At 49.8% G+C, this 20,040-nt stretch overlaps 1 protein-coding gene across 5 annotated transcripts in view; it reads left to right on the top strand.

The window, feature by feature from the left end:
* UNC13B (unc-13 homolog B) overlaps window positions 1-20,040 on the top strand; it is a 2,660,654-nt gene that overhangs the window by 2,050,505 nt on the left and 590,109 nt on the right. For all 5 annotated transcript variants that reach the window (XM_085628130.1, XM_085628129.1, XM_085628128.1 and 2 more), the window contains 2 exons: window positions 16,860-16,993; window positions 18,650-18,735. In XM_085628130.1, coding sequence (XP_085484256.1) covers window positions 16,860-16,993; window positions 18,650-18,735 — 220 coding nt within the window. The remainder of the gene's footprint in view (window positions 1-16,859; window positions 16,994-18,649; window positions 18,736-20,040) is intronic.

Below are 20,040 nucleotides of genomic sequence, written 5' to 3'. Positions count from 1 at the left end.
CTGGCGCTAAACTGGACAAAGGGAAGGGGGTGTAACCACCCCCCTCCCTGGTCCCACCCATAGGAGGGACCTAGCAGGTAACCCAGCCCCCCAGATTAGTATAAGAGTGGGAGCTGAGTCCCTAGGACTTTGGATTATCCTGAACTGAAACTAGACACGAAACTCTGGACCTTCGACATTCGACGACAAGAAGACTGAAGAATCTCCCTTGTGGCCAAGGAGTGGCCACCCTGTGCAAACAGGCACCAACAAGCAACCTGCCGTTTGCTTTGCCCAAGTTCTACGAGGAACCGACTGCAGAGCCCGACCAGCGCCTTGACTTCCAGACTTCTCCGACCCTGATCCACAGCCGAGCTGTGATCCGTGGAGGCGACGAGAGACGTGGGACCGGCTACCTGGGAAAATTGGCGAGCAGCTTCCAGCGCAGCTTCTGAGGCATCCTCGAAGTTGTACTCTGGGGATTGAGAAGCCCCAACCCCGAGCACCATCTGCACCGAAGATCAGCCCTCCACACTCCACAAGTTCTGCGTGGGGCCCTTCTGCATTTTCCTGCTCGACGCGTCTGTCCGGTTGCTGGCCCGCTGGCTAGTAGCCTCAGTGACGACGAACCCTTAACTTTCCACCGCTGGTTTGGCTCCTCCAGACTGTCCCTTGCTTTCCTGTGAAAGAGAAGCACCCCAGACCTTCCTGGTCTGCACCTGAAGCGAATTTCCCTTTCCGCGTGGATTGCCTTTGCCAAGGCTTGTTGACTCCAATCGGGACGTCGACTCCGCCATCAGCAAGATCCTTCGTGGGACAGCTCGTACCCTGGTTCTGGTCATCCTCGATGCCTCCTGGTCAACGCAGCTGCAGAGACAAGCTTCACGACATCACCTGTGTTCTGCACAACATCACCTGGTTCCTTCCTGGTTCCACACTGTCACTGGCCAGTGACCCAGACTTTGTCCCCTCTGCTTGCAGGTGTTCCTCCTTCAAGATCCACCCTTGGATCCACCGGACATCTTCCTCCTGGCCGCCTGCCAGCATCTGATCTTCAGGCATCCATAGGATCCAGCGACAACACCCGGCACATCTTCACACCTATGCACCCGTCTCCTGTGGGTGAGGTAACGCGAGTACTCCAGTGGATATTGACTATCCAAGTGTCTAAGTCTTTAGTTGCTTCCTCCTAGCTCCTTCGGAAGTGTCCTTATTCCTCCTATTTCTAACTGTTACATTCCCATTGCCTTTAATGTAATCCGCGTGTGTGTTTCCACACTGCACACGCTTCCCGTGGGCCTCCCACTTCCTAACTATTGGTAGGGTAGTGTAGCCCCAGTGATTCCCTAGGCCCTAGGCCTACTCCCTGTTCGTGACGTGGTACTTATACCACTTTCTTAATATATGGTTTGCGTGGCCCCTGGGCCTAACTGTATTTTCCTGTGTAACTTAACGTATGCTACTTAAGAAATTGTTTGTACTTAGACCTCTGACCTCATAAAGAGTGCTGAGGGTATATGCTAGAATAAATACATTCTAACTTTATATATACTTGGTGTGGTGTCCTTTCATTTGGTATTCTAGGGATTATAATGGTATAACAGCTGGCTTCACATGCCATACAGAGTTTAGCCTAAGACTGCTCTTGTCCATGCTACCACTAGGATAGCTGGTCTATAAGGTTGACTTTACAACCAATCACCATAAGGGTTGTTTGGACTGATACAAGGTGTGCACTAGAACTAGTGACATCATATATCAGGCCAACTTCTCACAACCACCTCCCCAGAGAGGCAGATGTGTATTAGGGCTGGGCGGGAGCACTCTCTGGTGCTTTGAAGTCCTGCACTGGGGGCTCACTTGGTGTCCCTGTGCTTAGTCCAGTTCAAACCGGTTGCAGGGGCTACCTGCCCCTGCTCTGGCGCGAAACTGGACAAAGGAAATGGGTGTAACCACCCCTCTTTCCAAACCCTCCCATAAGTGGGTCCCTAGAGTATGTCCAACTCCCAAACTTAGTATAAGTATGGGAACCCAGTCCTTGTGACTTAAGATTACCCTGGACGAACCTCTGCAACACATATCCTGGACCATCGACTTTCTATCACGACTAGAAGACAGAAGAAATCTCCCTTGGGGTCAAGGAGTGACTCCCCTGCTTGGCAGGCACCAAAGAAGCAACTGACTGGTCTGCATCGCTGAAGCTGCCGCCGGACGCCGAAGTCTTTGCATCACCAGAGGTGGATTTCCAGACTTCCCCGAGGCTACCCTGAGTCCACAGCAAAGCTGAGGCCCGTGGCTATCGTGGGTGACGTGGAACCGTGACCCCTGGGCTCCGTGATCTTTTGCAGCAACAGCATCTTCCTGGTCCTCCTCGAAGTTGTGCTTTGGGCTCCGAGTAGCCCTAGCCTTGAGCACCTCCTGCACCGAAGATTGTTGGCCTCCACTCCACAAGTGACCCGTGGGCCAGTTTCAATTGCGCCCGCTCGAGGCTCCTTCGCGATCACTAGCCCGTTGGCTAGCAGGTCCCCAGGACGGCAACTCCTCTTCTAATTGGGCTTTCCTGGTTGCTCCTGACGTGCCCTGACTTACCCTTGCTGGGTGAGTCCCACAGACCTTGCTGGTCTGCACCGCAGTCCTTTTTCTGAATTCCTGTGATTTGCCGTTGCCAAGGCTTGTTGGGTCCATTCTGGTCGCCGACACCGCAGCACTCGACAGACTTCGTGGTACAGCTCGAATCCGGCTCATGGACTTCGTCAACGCCTCCTGGACCTCGTGGCTGAAGAGTCAAGACACCCATCAACTCACCTGAAACACCCGACACCTGTGGGCATCGGTCCATCCTGCCCTCGGTCACTGGCTAGTGACCCAGACTCTGTCCCCTCTGCTTTCAGGTTCCTTCCATCCTAGATCCAGGCTTGGATCTCTTCGGACATGTAGGAAGGTGGATATCTGACTATGGTTACCCCCAACTTTTTGCCTAGTGTCTAGCTGGTTTTTCGACTTAGTTGGCCTGAGATCCTGCCATTCAGGGTCTCAGGCTGTCTGCTCTCTCTGTAAAATGGACTCCATGTACCCTAGGTACATAACCAATTGGTAAGGATCACCTTATTGGACCCTGTACAGTGTACCCTAGGTACCCAGGGCATAGGTGTACCCTAGGCCTCCCAGGGGCTGCAGCATGTATTATGCCACCACTGGTCTGGCCTTCCAATCAGACACAACTGGCTGATCACTCAGCTGGGGCAAGGTCGTGTAATCACCCCTTGCTTAGGTGTAGTATTCCTATACCTACCTTATATATAGACACCTGTGTACCTATCAGTCACTCCTATGGCAGGCCTTAACAATCCTGGAGGCAGAGTGCTTGGTGACATGTGAGATGGTGCTCTAGCATGAGCTGAGCCTGTCTGCAGCTTTCGGAACCATGTCCTTATAGCTGTTCTATGATATAGCCTACCATATACTCTTAAAGTGCCTTATAATCTTAAACGGTTATGGTAACTATGGTTGGGCTGTATCAAAACATGTCGTGTAAGGTGTCTAACACTTTGGAATAATACCCCCATACCATTTCTGGTGATGAGGATATTATTCCTCCCTTCTAGAGGGAGAGACATGTTAAAATCCTACTTTGCTGTGTAACCTCTGACCAAAGCCTCAGCATCACAAAATGGATGCTGCTGCCACGACACAAGTCTGACCTCCTGCAGCTGGGAGTGATCCCAGCCAGGGAGGCCTGGACAATAGGTTTCCTGCTTGGGGAGGTGCTAGCACCTCCCCAGACAGCCTTTAGTGTATTGGGGCAGGGTGGGCTGAAAGGAATGAGACATGCCTGGGGCACACAAGGTGTTCCTTGCATAGTCCAGTTCAAACCGGCGCTGGGGCACTCCAGCCCCAGCTCTGGCGCGAAACTGGACAAAGGGAAGTGGGTGTAACCACCCCCTCCCAGGTCCCACCCATAAGGCGTGACCTAGCAGGTATCCCAGCCCCCCAGATTAGTATAAGAGTGGGAGTTGGGCCTCAAGACTTTAGATTATCCTGAACCTGCAAAACTGAACAGAAACTCTGGACCTTCGACATTCGACAAAAGAAGAAGACTGAAGAATCTCCCTTGTAGCCAAGGAGTGGCTACCCTGTGCAAACAGGCACCATCAAGAGACTACCCTTTGCTTTGCCCACGTTCTACGAGGAACCGACTGCAGAGCCCGACCAGAGCCTTGACTTCCAGACTTCCCCGACCCTGATCCACATCCACAGCAAAGCTGAGATCCGTGGAGGCGACGAGCGACGTGGGACCGGCTACCTGGAAAAAGTGGCTAGTAACTTAAAGCGCAGCTTCTGAGGTACCCTCGAAGTTGTGCACCGGGGATTGAGAAGCCCCAACCCCAAGCACCAGCTGCACCGAAGATCAGCCCCCCACACTCCACGAGTCCTGCGTGGGGCCCTTCAGCATTTTCCTGCTTGCCGCGTCTGTCCGGTTGCTTGCCCGCTGGCTAGTGGCCTTTGTGACGACGCACCCTGAAATCTTCTGCGCTGGTTTGGCTCCTCCAGACTGGCTCCCGCTTCTCTGCAAAGAAGAAGCACCCCAGACCTTCCTGGTCTGCACCAGAAGCAAGTCCTTCGTTCTTCGTGGGTTCCGCTTGCCAAGGTTTGGTGAGTCCTAGTCCAACTTCGACGCCGCCGACAGCAAGAGCCTTCGTGGGACAGCTCGCCTCCTGGTCCTGGTCGTCCTCGACGCTTCCTGGTCCTCCTGGCTGCAGCGACAAGCTTCACCTTCACCTGCAACTCTTCACGACATCGCCTGGTTCCTTCCTGGTTCCACGTGGTCACTGGCTAGTGACCTTGACTCTGTCCCTTCTGCTTGCAGGTTTCCTTTCTTCTTGATCCCAGCCTTGGGATCCACCGGACACTCTTCACTGACTGCCTGTCAGCATCTTTCTTCAGGCATCCATAGGAGTCGACGACGAAAACGACGCATCTTCACCCCTATGCACCCGCAGCCTGTGGGCTAGGTAACTTGGGTACTCCGGTGCTCATCAGGATAGTGACTATCCTAGTGTCTAGTTTTCAAGTCTCAACTTCCTAGCTACTCCGGAAGTGTCCTAAATCTACCGTTTTCTAAACTGTACTATTGCTATTGACTTTTACGCATTACGCGTGAGTGTTTCCACTCTGCACACGAATCCCGTGGGCCTCCCACTTCCTAACTAACGCTAGTGTAGTGTAGCCCCAGCGATTCCCTAGGCCTAGGCCTATTCTATTTCCGTGACAGTGGTTCTTATACCACTTACTTAGTATATGGTTTGCGTGGCCCCTAGGGCCTAACTGTATTACTTACCTGTGTGACTTAATGTATGCATAAATAAGACTGTGTTGTACTTACCTCTAATCTCATAAAGAGTGCTGAGGGTTTGCTTAGAATAAATACACTTTATTTTATATATATCTGTTGTGGTGTCCTTTCATTTGGTATTCAAGGGATTATATATGGTATCACAGCTGGCTTCACATGCCATTCAGAGTTTAGCCTAAGACTGCTCTTGTCCATGCTACCACTAGGATAGCTGGTCTATAAGGTTGACTTTACAACCAATCACCATAAGGGTATTTGGACTGATATAAGGTGTACTCTAGAACTAGTGACATCATACATCAGGCCAACTTCTCACAGGACACTTCTCCTCTTCACGGCTGCAGCAGTTCTTTGCAGGCTTCCAGACACCTATGCACCCGGCAACCCTGGGTGAGGTAACTCGAGTACTCCGGTGCTCCCGTGGGTGCTAGCCCTAGAACTTCTCAAGTCCAAAAGGTTTGGTCCTGACTCAATTCTAAGTGTCCCTAATCTTTAAATTTCCAACCGCAACATTGCCCATAGAAGATAACGGGAACCCGGGGTTGTGTTCTCACACTGCATACAATCCCCGTGGGTCCCCTGTGTCACTACCTTGGGTGGTTCCTTGGGGTCCCAGCGATTCTACAGGCTCTAGGCCTTGTGTCTAGTTCAGTCGTGGTTCTTATACCACTTTTTTGGTATATGGTTTGGTACGCCCCTAGGGCCCAAACGTGTATTTGTGCTATTACTGATGATTGCTCACTTGTAACTTAAGTAGTTCGAACTCCAGTCTCATAAAGAGACTAGAGGGGTGTGTTTGATCTTAAATACATATATTTTAAATATATACCTGGTGTGGTTGTCCTTTCATTTGATCATTCAAGAGGTTATAGACTGGTAAAACAAGCTGCTTTATAACCCTTCAAGACTTAGCCTGAAGGCTGCTCTCCATAGCTACCACTAGGATAGCTTTCAATAATGGTTGTCTTTAACCTATCACCATAAGGTGGTGATTGGACTGATACAAGGTGCCCACTAAAACTAGTGGACAGCATATATCAGGCCACCTTCTCACAGATGCCTCCCTCAGAATGGCTTGTATCAAAATTAGTAGCAGTCCCCTTGAGGTCTAGGAGAGAGGCCCAGAAGATAGCAGAGGAGGAAAGATATAAAGTGGAACAGACAAACATCTGCTAATATCAGCATTACTGGCAAATGATGCACAACATTCTTGGCTCCGACTTCGATCCTCTACAGATTCCAATGATGATAATGAAGAGGCAGCCAATTTTCTGCCACCTCCTTCTTCTGATACTGGCTATCCGAAGACAAGTGGGTTAGACTCTTCACCTTATATAGATATGCACTATCTTTCATGCTGGCCTCACCGCAGAAGTAGCCCCCTTTTCATGTTGTCCTCAGAAAGGTAGTTGACATACTGGACCTGGCTATTTCTACTATGGAGTCCTGATCAAATATTCTCATAAACCGTGTACACCCTGCTCCATCTTCAACTGAGGCACTACTGCCTTTTAATTAGCGACTCATGGAACTGGTGAAAGATGAGTGAGAAAAGTCCACATTGGTCCTGCAGTAAACTGCATGGTGGCTTGTAGATATAGACCAGACAGGCATTGGATGACCTGCCATTATTCTCAATGCACCTTTCCCCTGGGAGCCTGATGGTTCAGGCATCAACCTGCACGAAGCAAACCCTTGGAGCTTTCATAGTTAAATTATCTAATAAGAATTAAAAAAGAAAATTGGAGGTGATATGAGAAAAAGATCTTTTTAGTGGGCAGCTTGGCCATTTGTTCCCTCAGTGCATAGAAGAGGTATACTCATGCTTTGTGAGACATGGTGGCATTGGTTGTTTCTAACTTGCCGTTCCACCTTAAGGAACATTTTGCTGAAGTGGTGTGCGACAAACATGATGCCTCTTGACACTTCGTCAATGCAGACTTGACAATGCAGACTATGTGGCTAGGGCTATTAGTTCCTTAGTTTCTTCGTCTGGACATGTTTGTCTAAACTAAAGTCAACAGGCTTTTCAGGAGATGTTCAAGCGAAGTTGATGGATGCGCACTTTGTTGGAGCCCATCTCTTTGGGGACAATCCTGACTGTACCCTTGGAAAAGGTTCAAGACAGGGAGAGCAAGATTCCGATCTTTGGTCCTCCAGTCTCTCACGAGGGATTATATGCAAATTCACAGATTTCAAGGCATCGCAATGGAGATAGCAACACCAACCTTACAAGCCTCTCCATCAACAAAATGAGCTAGTGAGGCAGGGATGAAGGTAGGGGTTGCCATATCCAGAAACCTTCCTTCTCCTCTTCTTTCCCTGCACCACCAGGAAAGCTGCCTAGTTCCCCTTGTAGAAGCATGTGCATTCTGTAACGCCCTGAACGTCTCAGGATCGTTTAACAGACACGACAATGAGGACGCAACCACTTGTGAAGGGTTAGTTCTTTTAATGAAGGCAAATAAAATACAAAGAACAAACAAAAGTTATAGTCACTGGAATCCTCCAGGCTAGTACGTTACCAGCCCACAGCACGGATGGTCCTAACCGTCCTCTGCATATACGCCGATCCCGGCGTATGCCAACAGAGGGCAGAAATGAAATGGCCGACAATGCCAATCGGTGGGCTGTGAGGGGCACGAAGAGTGTTGGGGAGAATCGAGGAGTCAGGGAAACACCCAGCCGGGGTCTCTACCTGAAGGGAGCAGCCGCTCAACCTCTTCCTCAGACTGCACCGGGACGCGGAGTCACCTCCTGGTGATGTGTCACCGATACCCCAATTACAAGCAAGAAGACTGAACCGAGAGCAGCCGCTCGATCGATCCTGTGGACTTCCGAGTCTGTAACGCGGCAAACACCTCCTGGTGTGCGTTACAGCTGGCAGTCCCTGTGTCTCTGGTCGGGCTGGGAGTTACGACTCCAACCAGCAAAAGCGCCACTGCGCTTGGACTCAGCCGAGTCAAAAAGCGAAGCTCAATGGTTGACCGGTAGAGCTTCCGGGTCCTTCACAGGTGACGATGGGGCAAGACACGGCCCAGGGAGTAACGACTCGACCTACCTCCGTTCTTGCCTTACTGGAGCACCACTCCGGAACACTGCTCTTCACGAAGCAGGTACGTCGGTGTAAACACAATATCCGACAGCCTTGTACCTCCCGGTTCCTCCCTTTATAGGGAGTGTTTTCCTTGAGTTATGTAACAGCTCTCCTGTTTACTTAAGGGCGTGTTTTCCTTGAGTTATGTAACAGCTCTCCTGTTTACATAAGGGCGTGTTTCCCTTGAGTTATGTAACAGCTCTCCTGTTTACATAAGGGCGTGTTTCCCTTGAGTTATGTAACAGCTCTCCTGTTTACATAACCTCTCAACCGCTAAGCATCCTGGGAGATGTAGTCCGTTTTCACTGGTTACCGTTTTCCTCCCCTCGTATGACAGGAATTCTTGACAGTACATCCTCCCTCTCAGCGGCTCCCCACGGGTCCAGTGCTGGCAGGAAAACGCCGATGGAACAAGGAGACCAAGCGCGGAGCATGAACCCCTTCAGCCGGTTCCCATGAATGCTCCTCCGGGCCATAGCCTTTCCACGCAACCAGGTACCACAGCTTCCCCCTGCGCCATTTGGACGCCCGTATGCCCGACACTTCATACTCCACCTCCGACTCCACGCATACCGGCCTAGGTGTCCCAGACGGCTTGGAGGGTGCTGGTTTGAGCAATGATACATGAAAGACAGGGTGTATCCGCAATGACTGGGGCAAGCACACCTTCACGTTCACGGGACCCATACACTTGGTAATTCGATAGGGGCCCATGTACTTGGGATGGAACACACTGTTCTTTCGAAACCTCATGTTTCTTGTGGATATCCAGACGTAGTCTCCAGTGCGGTACAGTGGCCCGGGCCTTCTCTTCCTATCTGCCGCAGCCTTGTATCTTCTCTTGGCCTCTATTAGGACAGCCCTTGAGCGCATCAACGTGTCTTTTATGTGTGCCACCCTGTCCGCTGTGGCGGGAATCCTGTCCTCTCTGAACGGATGTAGAAATGGCAAGAACCTGGGATGTTGGCCATAGTTGCTATAGAACGGAGATGACTGTGTGGAGCTGTGAGTGGCGTTGTTATAGGCTATCTCAGCAACCCATAGCAAGTCGACCCATTCTTCCCTGCCCTGGTCCACAAAACATCGCAGATACTGTTTGAGCGTTTGGTTCAGGCGCTCGGTTTGGCCGTCCGTTTGAGGGTGGTAGCTGGTGGACAGGGCGGTCTTAACATGCAGCGCAGTGCACCAAGTCTTCCAGAATTGCGCAGTAAACTGCGACCCCCGGTCCGACACGATCACCCCAGGTAATCCATGCAGTCGTACCACATTCTTTAGGAGTAGTGACGCCAATTCCCCGGCCGTAGGGACTCTCTTGCAGGGGATGAAGTGCCCCATTTTCGTCAAGTAATCCACCACCACCAGTATTGCCGTCATCCCCTGGTCTACCGGTAGGCCCACCACGAAGTCCAGTGATATGCTATCCCATGGTCTATCCGGGGTCGGAAGTGGATGTAAGAGCCCTTGGGTTCGGCCATGGTCGGCCTTCATGGTAGCACACGTAGGACACTCCTGTCCCCACCTCCTGACATCCACTCTCATGGTTGGCCACCAGAAATGCCGTCCCATGCTAGCCACCGTTTTTTCAAAGCCCAAATGACCTGCGCATGGAGAGTCATGGCACCAGATGAATGCTTGTTTCCTTAGCCTAGGCGTGGGTATCAATAGGCACCTGCCCTTCAGGGGTATCCCGTCCTTCAGCTGCCATTCTCTGTGACTGAGGAGCCACCTCCGCCATGCGAATGACCTGATCCCTCTCTTTATTCCCCTCAGGAAAGTATCCGGTTGGATAACCCCCAATACCATCCTCGGGGAAATGATGGAATGCTCGGTTGCAGGCAATGGTTCCTTAACTGCAGATTGACGGGACAGGGCGTCCGCCTTCCGGTTTTCCATCCCCGGCCGATATGTGATGCGGAAGTTGAACCCCGCAAAGAAGATCATCCACCGCAGCTGCCTGGGAGAAAGGTGTCTAGTGGCCGTCATGAACTGTAGGTTCCGATGGTCCGTGTACACCGATACCACATGTCTTGCCCCCATCAACCAATGCCTCCATTCGGTGAAGGCGTCCTTGATTGCGAGAAGCTCCTTCTCCGCAATATGGTAGTTGCGTTCGGCGTCGTTGAGTTTGCGGGACATGTACGCAACGGGATGAAGCACCCCTGTGTCGTGGTTGCGTTGGGACAAGATAGCCCCCAGCGCCACATCCGACGCGTCCGCTTCCACCACGTAGGGGAGATCCGGATCGGGGTGAGCCAACACCGGCGCCTTACCAAAGGCGCTTTTCAGGGCCTCAAAGGCTTTGTTCGCTTCAGGGGACCAGACAAACTCCTTGGACTTCCTCAGTAGCTGTGTGATTGGGGCCACCACTCCTGAAAATCCATCTATAAACCGCCTGTAAAAGTTGGCGAAGCCAATGAAACTTTGGACGTCCTTCACGCTTTGGGGCACCGGCCATTCTTTCACCGCCTTGATCTTTCGTTCTGCCATCTCCTGTCCCTCTGGACTCAGCATCACTCCGAGGAATTCCACGGATGTGACGTGGAAGTCACACTTGCTGAGTTTACAAAACAGCATGTTTTCCCTCAGCTTTTGGAGCACAGCTTTGCCGTGGTGTACGTGCTCCTCCACACTGGACGAATAGATGAGGATGTCGTCGATATATACGACCACGTAGATATCCAACTCCTCTCTGAATACCTCATTCAAAAAGTACTGAAAGGCTGCCGGGGCGTTGCACAGACCGAACGGCATGACGAGGTACTCAAAAAGGCCGAACCTGGTCTTAAAGGCGGTCTTCCACTCGTCTCCGTCCCTCATGCGCACCAGATGGTATGCCCCTTTCAAATCCAACTTGGTGTAGATACGAGCTTTCTTGACCTGTTCCAGAAGTACACTGATGAGAGGCAAGGGGTACCGATTTTTTATGGTTATCGCATTCAATGCCCTAAAGTCCACACAGGCTCTCAGCTCCCCATTAGCCTTCGGGATGAAGAAGAGTGGCGAGGCGGCCGGAGACTTGGACGGGCGGATGAATCCTAGCTTGAGGAGTTTATCCAGGTACCCCCGGAGATGCACGTTTTCAGGCTCCGTCAGGGCATACAGCCTGCCGCTGGGAACGCTGGCCCCTGGCACCAGGTCGATCTGGCAGTCAAACTGTCTATGTGGTGGTAGCACTTCCGCCTTCACCTCATCAAATACATCCTCAAAACTGTGATAAGCCTGGGGGAGAGCCACATCTTTTTCTGCCGCTGTAGCCACCGTCTGACTCCCGCTCTCATCTGCGTCAAGGGATTCCGTTCTTATTCCACAATGCAGGATGCAATACGGTGACGTCATTTCGATGCGATGTGTTGGCCAATCCACAAAGGGGTTGTGTTTCTGTAGCCACGGCAATCCCAATATGACGCCATATTGGGGCGCTCAAATGATGTTAAAATCGATTTGTTCCAAATGGTTCCTCCCATATCTCATCGGAAGGACCCCCGTGTGCTGTCCGATGGGCCCCGTCACCAATCGCCTTCCGTCTACCGCATAGACGTCTTCGGGTACTGCTTTGGGAAGAAGCACTAGCCCTAGCCTGCATGCCTCGTTGTGGTCCATAAACATGCCAGTGGCCCCTGAATCCACCATGGCCACAACGGGTATCCACTGGTCATGCACTCCCACGTGCACCGTGATAAACAGGTGTCGTTGTCCCTTAGTGACCGAGTTGGAAAGTGAAGGGATGGATGAGTGACTCCGAGATGCCCCTTCTCTGGTCTTGGAGTCCTCTAGTTTTCCGCCGGTATGTCCACCACGGCTGTTACCGACCGGTTGGCCCGATAACGTGACGTCTTCGGTTTGGCAGGGCATTCACGTACGTAGTGGCCTTTTTTGCCACAATATAGGCACAATCCTTGTTTACGGCGTGACTCTTTCTCCGTGGCTGTGAGGCTCGCTCGTATTGCGCTGATGTCCATGGGTTCTCCCTTGGATGCGGTGGAAGTTTCAGGACTTCCCACCGTCACATAGGATGGAAGGGATTTTCCTTTTCTCCCATGATCCCCCTTTCTTTCACTTAGCCTATGCTCCAGCCGTAATACCAGGTTGATAAGGCCCTCACATGTCTTGGGTTGAGGGTCAATATGAGCCACGGCGTCCTTGAGCTCATCGCACAGCCCTTGATGGAAGAGCGCCGTCTGTTTAGCAACAGGCCACTTGGTTTCCGCAACCAGCCTTCGGAACGCGTTGAGATACTGCACCAGGTCGTTGGATCCCTGTCTCAACTCAAGCATTTCACGGTCCGCCGTGTACGAGTCAGCCCTTCTGTCGAATACCTTCAGGAATTCCTCGCGAAAAGCACCCCAATCACATAAGAGGGGGTCGTCCCTGCTCACCAGAGGTACGGCCCATTGTGCCGCGTTTCCAGCCAAATAGGATATAAGGAAAGCCACACGAGCCTGACTCGTGGGGAACGCCTTTGGTTTGCACGATAAATGTAGCGCCACTTGTGTGAGGAATACCTGCACTGTGTTAGGATCCCCACTGTACCTCTCTGGTGTTGCCAAGGGGATGGCTACCGGCATTTCCACTACTACCGCAGGGGTCTGGTTCGTGAGAGAGGTGCTGGGCGTGAGCGGGTCCAATTGGATAGCATCCAGTCTGGCTTTTACATCGGCTGTTTCTTGCCTAGAGGCAGCCACTTCAACTTGCATGGCCGCTAAAGCAGCCAGCACATCATCAAGTGTTGCCATGTCTGTTATCGACCGGGAGACAGTTAGTGTTATTAAGGTCGGATATTTTGTAACGCCCTGAACGTCTCAGGATCGTTTAACAGACACGACAAAGAGGACGCAACCACTTGTGAAGGGTTAGTTCTTTTAATGAAGGCAAATAAAATACAAAGAACAAACAAAAGTTATAGTCACTGGAATCCTCCAGGCTAGTACGTTACCAGCCCACAGCACGGATGGTCCTAACCGTCCTCTGCATATACGCCGATCCCGGCGTATGCCAACAGAGGGCAGAAATGAAATGGCCGACAATGCCAATCGGTGGGCTGTGAGGGGCACGAAGAGTGTTGGGGAGAATCGAGGAGTCAGGGAAACACCCAGCCGGGGTCTCTACCTGAAGGGAGCAGCCGCTCAACCTCTTCCTCAGACTGCACCGGGACGCGGAGTCACCTCCTGGTGATGTGTCACCGATACCCCAATCACAAGCAAGAAGACTGAACCGAGAGCAGCCGCTCGATCGATCCTGTGGACTTCCGAGTCTGTAACGCGGCAAACACCTCCTGGTGTGCGTTACAGCTGGCAGTCCCTGTGTCTCTGGTCGGGCTGGGAGTTACGACTCCAACCAGCAAAAGCGCCACTGCGCTTGGACTCAGCCGAGTCAAAAAGCGAAGCTCAATGGTTGACCGGTAGAGCTTCCGGGTCCTTCACAGGTGACGATGGGGCAAGACACGGCCCAGGGAGTAACGACTCGACCTACCTCCGTTCTTGCCTTACTGGAGCACCACCCCGGAACACTGCTCTTCACGAAGCAGGTACGTCGGTGTAAACACAATATCCGACAGCCTTGTAACTCCCGGTTCCTCCCTTTATAGGGAGTGTTTTCCTTGAGTTATGTAACAGCTCTCCTGTTTACATAAGGGCGTGTTTTCCTTGAGTTATGTAACAGCTCTCCTGTTTACATAAGGGCGTGTTTCCCTTGAGTTATGTAACAGCTCTCCTGTTTACATAAGGGCGTGTTTCCCTTGAGTTATGTAACAGCTCTCCTGTTTACATAAGGGCGTGTTTCCCTTGAGTTATGTAACAGCTCTCCTGTTTACATAACCTCTCAACCGCTAAGCATCCTGGGAGATGTAGTCCGTTTTCGCTGGTTACCGTTTTCCTCCCGTCGTATGACAGGAATTCTTGACACATTCCATAAGAGGACAGGTATTCTCATTTCTTCAAGCCTGGAGTCTGTTACATCGGACCAAGGGGTCCTGCAGATTGTTGAAAGGTGGTATGCCGTACCCTTCCAAGGGCTCCTCCACAGATCCCTCCACCTTATTCCCTTTTCTTCAAATCCTACAGCAGGAGATGGCAGCCACTCTGCAGAAAGGACTGCTTGAGTTGGTTCCAGTTGAACAGGGTTACTACTCTTAGTACGTCCTGGTTCACAAAAACATCCAGTCCTTGACCTTAGGCTCTACAACCTTTACTTTTTAAGGAAAAGCTCATGATACTATCCCAGGCTCAGGTTCTTCTGGCTCTGGAAGCAGAAGACTGAACAGTATCACTCTAATTGCAGGATGTGGAATTACACATACGGATCTTGCATTTGCACAGGATGTACCTGTGCATCGTGGTAGGGTCCACTTACTACCAGTTTGTGGTACACTCTTTAGGCTGACATTGGCATCTTAGGTCTTCGTCATGGTGATCGAAGTTGTTGTGACTCCTCTCAGAAGGTTGAGGATCTTCATATTCCCGTACCTGGAGCACTGGTTGCTCTGCTATTCGAGTTGGATTTTTCCATTTTCAAATCTCATCTAGAGCTCTCTCGGTGCATCTTGTTCATTGGGACAATACTGGACATAGCATCTGTGTGAGCTTTCCCTCATCATCAAAGGATCTAGGTCATTTGGGATATGATTCTGGTGTTTTGGGATGGAACTCAAGTTCCAGTCCTGATGGTCCTTTGCCTTCTGGGTCTTATGACTTCCTGCATCGTCCTAGTCATGTACTCGTTGACATTAAGGCTCACCAGTGGTGCCTTCTCAGGCACCAGTTTCCAGCAGAGTGACATCTGTCAAACTCCATTGCTATCTCTAGGACACTTGTCTTGTGGTTGGTGGAGGAGCACCTGTCCGAAGGGATTTCCTTCCTCCCTCCACCAGACATGACTACTGTGGTGATGGATGCATCCGCCTTTGGATGATTTGATAATGTGGAGGAAATGGAGATCACGGGCTCCGGTCTCCAGTAGAGTAGGTGCTGCACATTAACCTGCTCATGTTAATGCTGATTTGGCTTGCGATCTAAGCATTCTTCCTCTATGTTTGGGGTCAGTCTGTCCAGATCTTGACGGACAATACAGCCGCCATGTGCTACATCAAGAAGCAAGGAAGAGTGGGGTCTGGCCTTCTTTATCAAGGAAGGAGCTTTGAGGCACTGGTCTTTTGTGCACAAGCATTAGGTCTTGCAAGCGACCAACAATCTGGCCGACTCTCTGAGTACTAGGGGCAACAGCTTCAGTCAACGTCATCTTGAAGACCTTGAGTGGTGTTCTACCCTGAGCTGGTCCAAAATATCTTTTACCTGTGGGGTACCCCTCAGGTGGACCTCCCTGCCACTCTCAGCAGTGACCATTACCCTCAGTTCTGTTCCCCCCAATATCCGCTACAGGGAGCCTTGGGGGATGCACTTTACTTTAGGTGGACCTTTTCTAATACACTATGTGTTTCCTTCAATATCCTTGATTCCTCAGTTTCTGAGGAAGATTTATCAGTAGCTGGCCGAGAAAGGTGTGGTATGCAGACTGTCTGTGGCTAACCCCGTGTCTCCCACTCTGTTCACCTCTAAGTGTGGCCCTCCTCTCCTAGTCTGAGGGGCAGGTGCTGCATCCCAAACTCTAGAGCCTCCACCTTCATGCCTGAAGATTGAACGGGGACACCCAAGCTCTTTCCTGCTGTCTTCTGAGGTGGTCAGTGTAATACTGTCAGCTCCTTGCTCCTCCCCCATGATCTTCTACTCTGGAAGGTGTAATAGGTCTTCAGAGACTAGCCTTTCGGAAGTCCTTCATTTTGTGCTCTCGCTGACCCAGTTGGCATCATCAAGGCATGCATTGCACCCTTGTCAGCATTCCCCTGCCTTCCATGCCAGCCATACCTGTATTCCTTTATCATGATGAGGTTTTTGAATGGACTTGCAAATATGTTTATGCCATCTCCCTTTTTTATGCCCCAATGTGACTTGAACTTTGTTTTGAAATTTTTAATGAGTGCTTCTTTGGAGCCCCTCCATATTTGCCAGTGTTGATCGTTGACGTTCAAAACTGTTTTTCTTGTGGCTGGCCTTGGTGAGGCATGTCAGTAAGTTGCAAGCATTGAGCGTCTGCCTGCCATACACAGGCTACTTCCTAGGCAAACTCTTCCTCAGAATCTAGTCATTTTTTTTCCAACGTGGTGACCCCTTTTCATCCATGTCAGTCCATCACCCTTCCTTCTGCCTATTGTCCAAAACCACTCCTGAAAATCTGGCAAGGCATCCAGCTGTCTTAGAACTGCCTTTGACACTCTTTAAGTATGGGTTTCTATCCTAAAATTCTGTCAAGGAATCCAGCAACCTTTGAGCTGACTTGGACAACCTTTGAGTATGGGTTTTTGAAGAAATCTTTGTCCGTGGAGAAAAGCTTTATTGTACTTCAGAAATTAACTATGACGTTTTTTTGCTTTATTTTCAGAACAAAAAGCAAGATTTGCCACCAGAGGAGCAAGGCCCTAGCATCAAGAACCTGGACTTCTGGCCTAAACTCATCACCTTGATAGTCTCCATCATAGAGGAAGACAAAAATGCCTACACCCCTGTACTCAACCAGTAAGCAATGTGTCTGTCCATCCTGTTGGACCAGTGTTAGAATCGTTGTCTGCTTTGTTGCATTTGTTTAACTTTCTCCTATCTTTTGTCTTTTGTGTGTTCCTAGAGAATCCCTTTGGTATCTGTCTGTCTGCCTTATGTGTCTATGTCTCTATAAATAACTTTTTGCTTTGGATGGAAGAGTTTCAATGGGTTCAGGTCCGGTGGAGATCTAACCCTTTCGCCTTGATAAGTACAAACCCCCAGCTCAGGGAGGCGCCTAAACCCCGGGTGAGAGTTCTCTCTTCTTGTGCTGTTTTCTTGTATACTCCTTGTCGCATGTGCTCTGTGTGGAACACCTCTTTGCACTGCCCTCAATTTTTACATAATTTACTTGGTGGAGCTGCCAGAGCCACTGTGGTTGACACATTGCAACCCATATCAGCTTAGGCATTATGTGCTGAGTGGCACAGCTAGAATTAGTCAGGATGACTATGGGATATACAGTTCTTGATAGTTCCTGATATGTTGCTTCAGAAAACACACAGATTGAGATGCATGTCACTTTAGAAACTCTGTCCCAGCACCCCTTTTAAACCCACCATAGCTTGTTAGAATCCGGAGGGCAATGCATGCAAGCCTCATTAGATCAGTTGGAGCCTGTGCGACCAGACTGTGCAATCATAGGGTCTAATGACTGCTGCTGGGATCTCGGGTTGTGTCTTGGTCATGTGCATCATTGATGCATCTACAGCATCCCTGGTCTAAAAGTGAACATCCAGCAGATTTCAGTCTCCAGTTAAACATTGTGTCCCACTCAATATAATGGTGAAGACCCTAGTTAAATGGACATTGGTATTGAAAGCTTACATGGGTCTCTAGATCAATTGCATATTTCTAACCATCATCTGGTTATTTATCACAATTTATTGCTAGCGCTGACACACCTATCTACCAGTATAATGTTTCTAAAGCTGACAATGTTACCTAGCAAAATAAATTATTTTAAAAGCTTCTATAGTTATTTAAGACAACCTGAATATTTTTGTTGCTGAATGAGAGTACTTCATCAACCTAATGTGAGGGATGAAGCAAATCGTAAAGTGATAAGCAACACAGACGCTGCAAGTCAATTTAAATAACAAAGTAGTAAGATCAGTGTTCAATAGTTCTAAAAAAATATTGCCTGTTAGGTTTTTTTATTGTATATTCAAAACCCAAAGCCCTATGTATTGTGCTCAAACAATGTAGTAAATCGAAAACTTGCATTATTTAGAGATAAATCTGTCAATACAGAGTGGCTTCTGTTTGGGGTAGTTATGTGGCGTTGGCTTGTAAGTATCTCCAGTAAAAGTGGCCCCCCACAGGCGTGAAGGAGGGCTTGAGCCTAGCAGGTGCCTTTTAGGTTTTGAAGGGCACATTTAGATCAGGATGTGGACTGCCAGACTCCTGCAGCTTCAGGAGCCCACTTAATTCATTATGTAGTACTGGTTGCCAGGGCTTGAGAAATTAGGTATTGGGTAGATAAAAAGTGTTTGCTTTGAAAGATTGTTGATCCTAGTGTTGGAATCGAACACGCTGAACCAGATTCCACCTAAATGATTGAGGGAACGATCAGACACATTAACTACAGACTCAGTTATGTCAATGAATAAACACTGCCTTCATCCCTTGCAGGTTTCCTCAGGAACTGAGTGTGGGGAAGATCAGTGCTGAAGTCATGTGGGGCCTCTTTGCACAGGATATGAAATATGCCATGGAGGGTAAGTGGTTCTTCAGATGTCTTACTTATAAGGGTTGTGCTCTTTGAATTTTTATTTTTTTATTAGTATTTTCCAAGGAAAAACACAAACAAAATAAGCAGTGCTGAACATTCCATCATATTACAGTGACATCCTTGGTGCTTCCCCCCCAAGGGGCAACTTGCCCACAATGTACCAAGTCCCATAACATACTTTCTGTCAATTATTAAATATAAACTGAAACAGTTAACATAGTCCCCCTCCCCCTAACCCTACCCCCCGGGTCATGTGCAATGTCAATCTCCGTTTCTAAGTGTAATCCCTACCTATATAGTCTACTCAGTCTCATCATTCTCAGGTGTCAGGGGGACCTCTCGCTCCACCCTTGTCTCTGATCCAGCCACACCTATCAGTAGTTCATCTGTTTCTTCTTCTAGGATAAGTCATCCGTTTGTGTTAAGTCAGTGATCATGGTGTACCATGCCCTTGCATCCTCCTCCAGCCTTTCATCCCTCCTGACTCTCTTCATTCTTATTAACTTCGCCATGGCCCATTCAAGCATGTCTTAGGTCCAAGTCTCAATCTCGGGGGAGGGGGACTCATAGATCTAATGGCTATCGGACGTTTAGCCAACACTAGTCCCAGTTGAAGGAACCTCCTAGTAAGTTTCTTAGTTTTGGGAGCAAGGAGAAGCCCAAGCAGCACTCCTTTAACATCCTACGGCACCGTCCAACCCGTGACCCTCTGTAAACAGTGCACCACCCGCCCCCAAAAGGGTATCAATGCAGCATTTGTCTGATCAATACAAGGCCAAAGCCAGTGATTTGATTCAGGAGAGCAAGTTAATCACAAACGCATCCATAAAATGTGCCCTTGATGCTGCAGACACTTCATGTAGGTAAATTAACACTAGTGTGTTATTGCGAAGACACGCATGGTTGTGCATTTCTGGTTTCAAACAGGAAGTGCAGACTACAATCCTGAATCATCCGTTCAATCATGATCAACGTTTTGGCCCAGCTGTAGACACAGCATTAGAGAAAATGAAGAAATACACAGAGACTGCGAAATTTATGGGAGCATTACAGTCTCCATCAACATGAGGCTCTTTTCATCGCTTCTTTTATAGGGGTACATCCACAAATATCAGCACAGACACTGCTTCCTCCTGCTATAAAAGCCCCACACAAACATCCCCCAACAAGAGTCATTTCAGAGGTGGGTACAGGGGAAATAACAACATAGGGAGAGGCCGCGGTAACAACACTTGCACCTCCCCCACTAACAAACAGTGACTTCCCTCCACTCCCTCCTATTCCACTCCGG

This window comes from Triturus cristatus, chromosome 2_1 (genome assembly GCF_964204655.1).
Source record: "Triturus cristatus chromosome 2_1, aTriCri1.1, whole genome shotgun sequence".
Lineage (NCBI taxonomy): Eukaryota > Metazoa > Chordata > Amphibia > Caudata > Salamandridae > Triturus > Triturus cristatus.
Note: the sequence above shows the minus strand (reverse complement) of the source record. Positions and strands in the feature narration are given on the sequence as shown.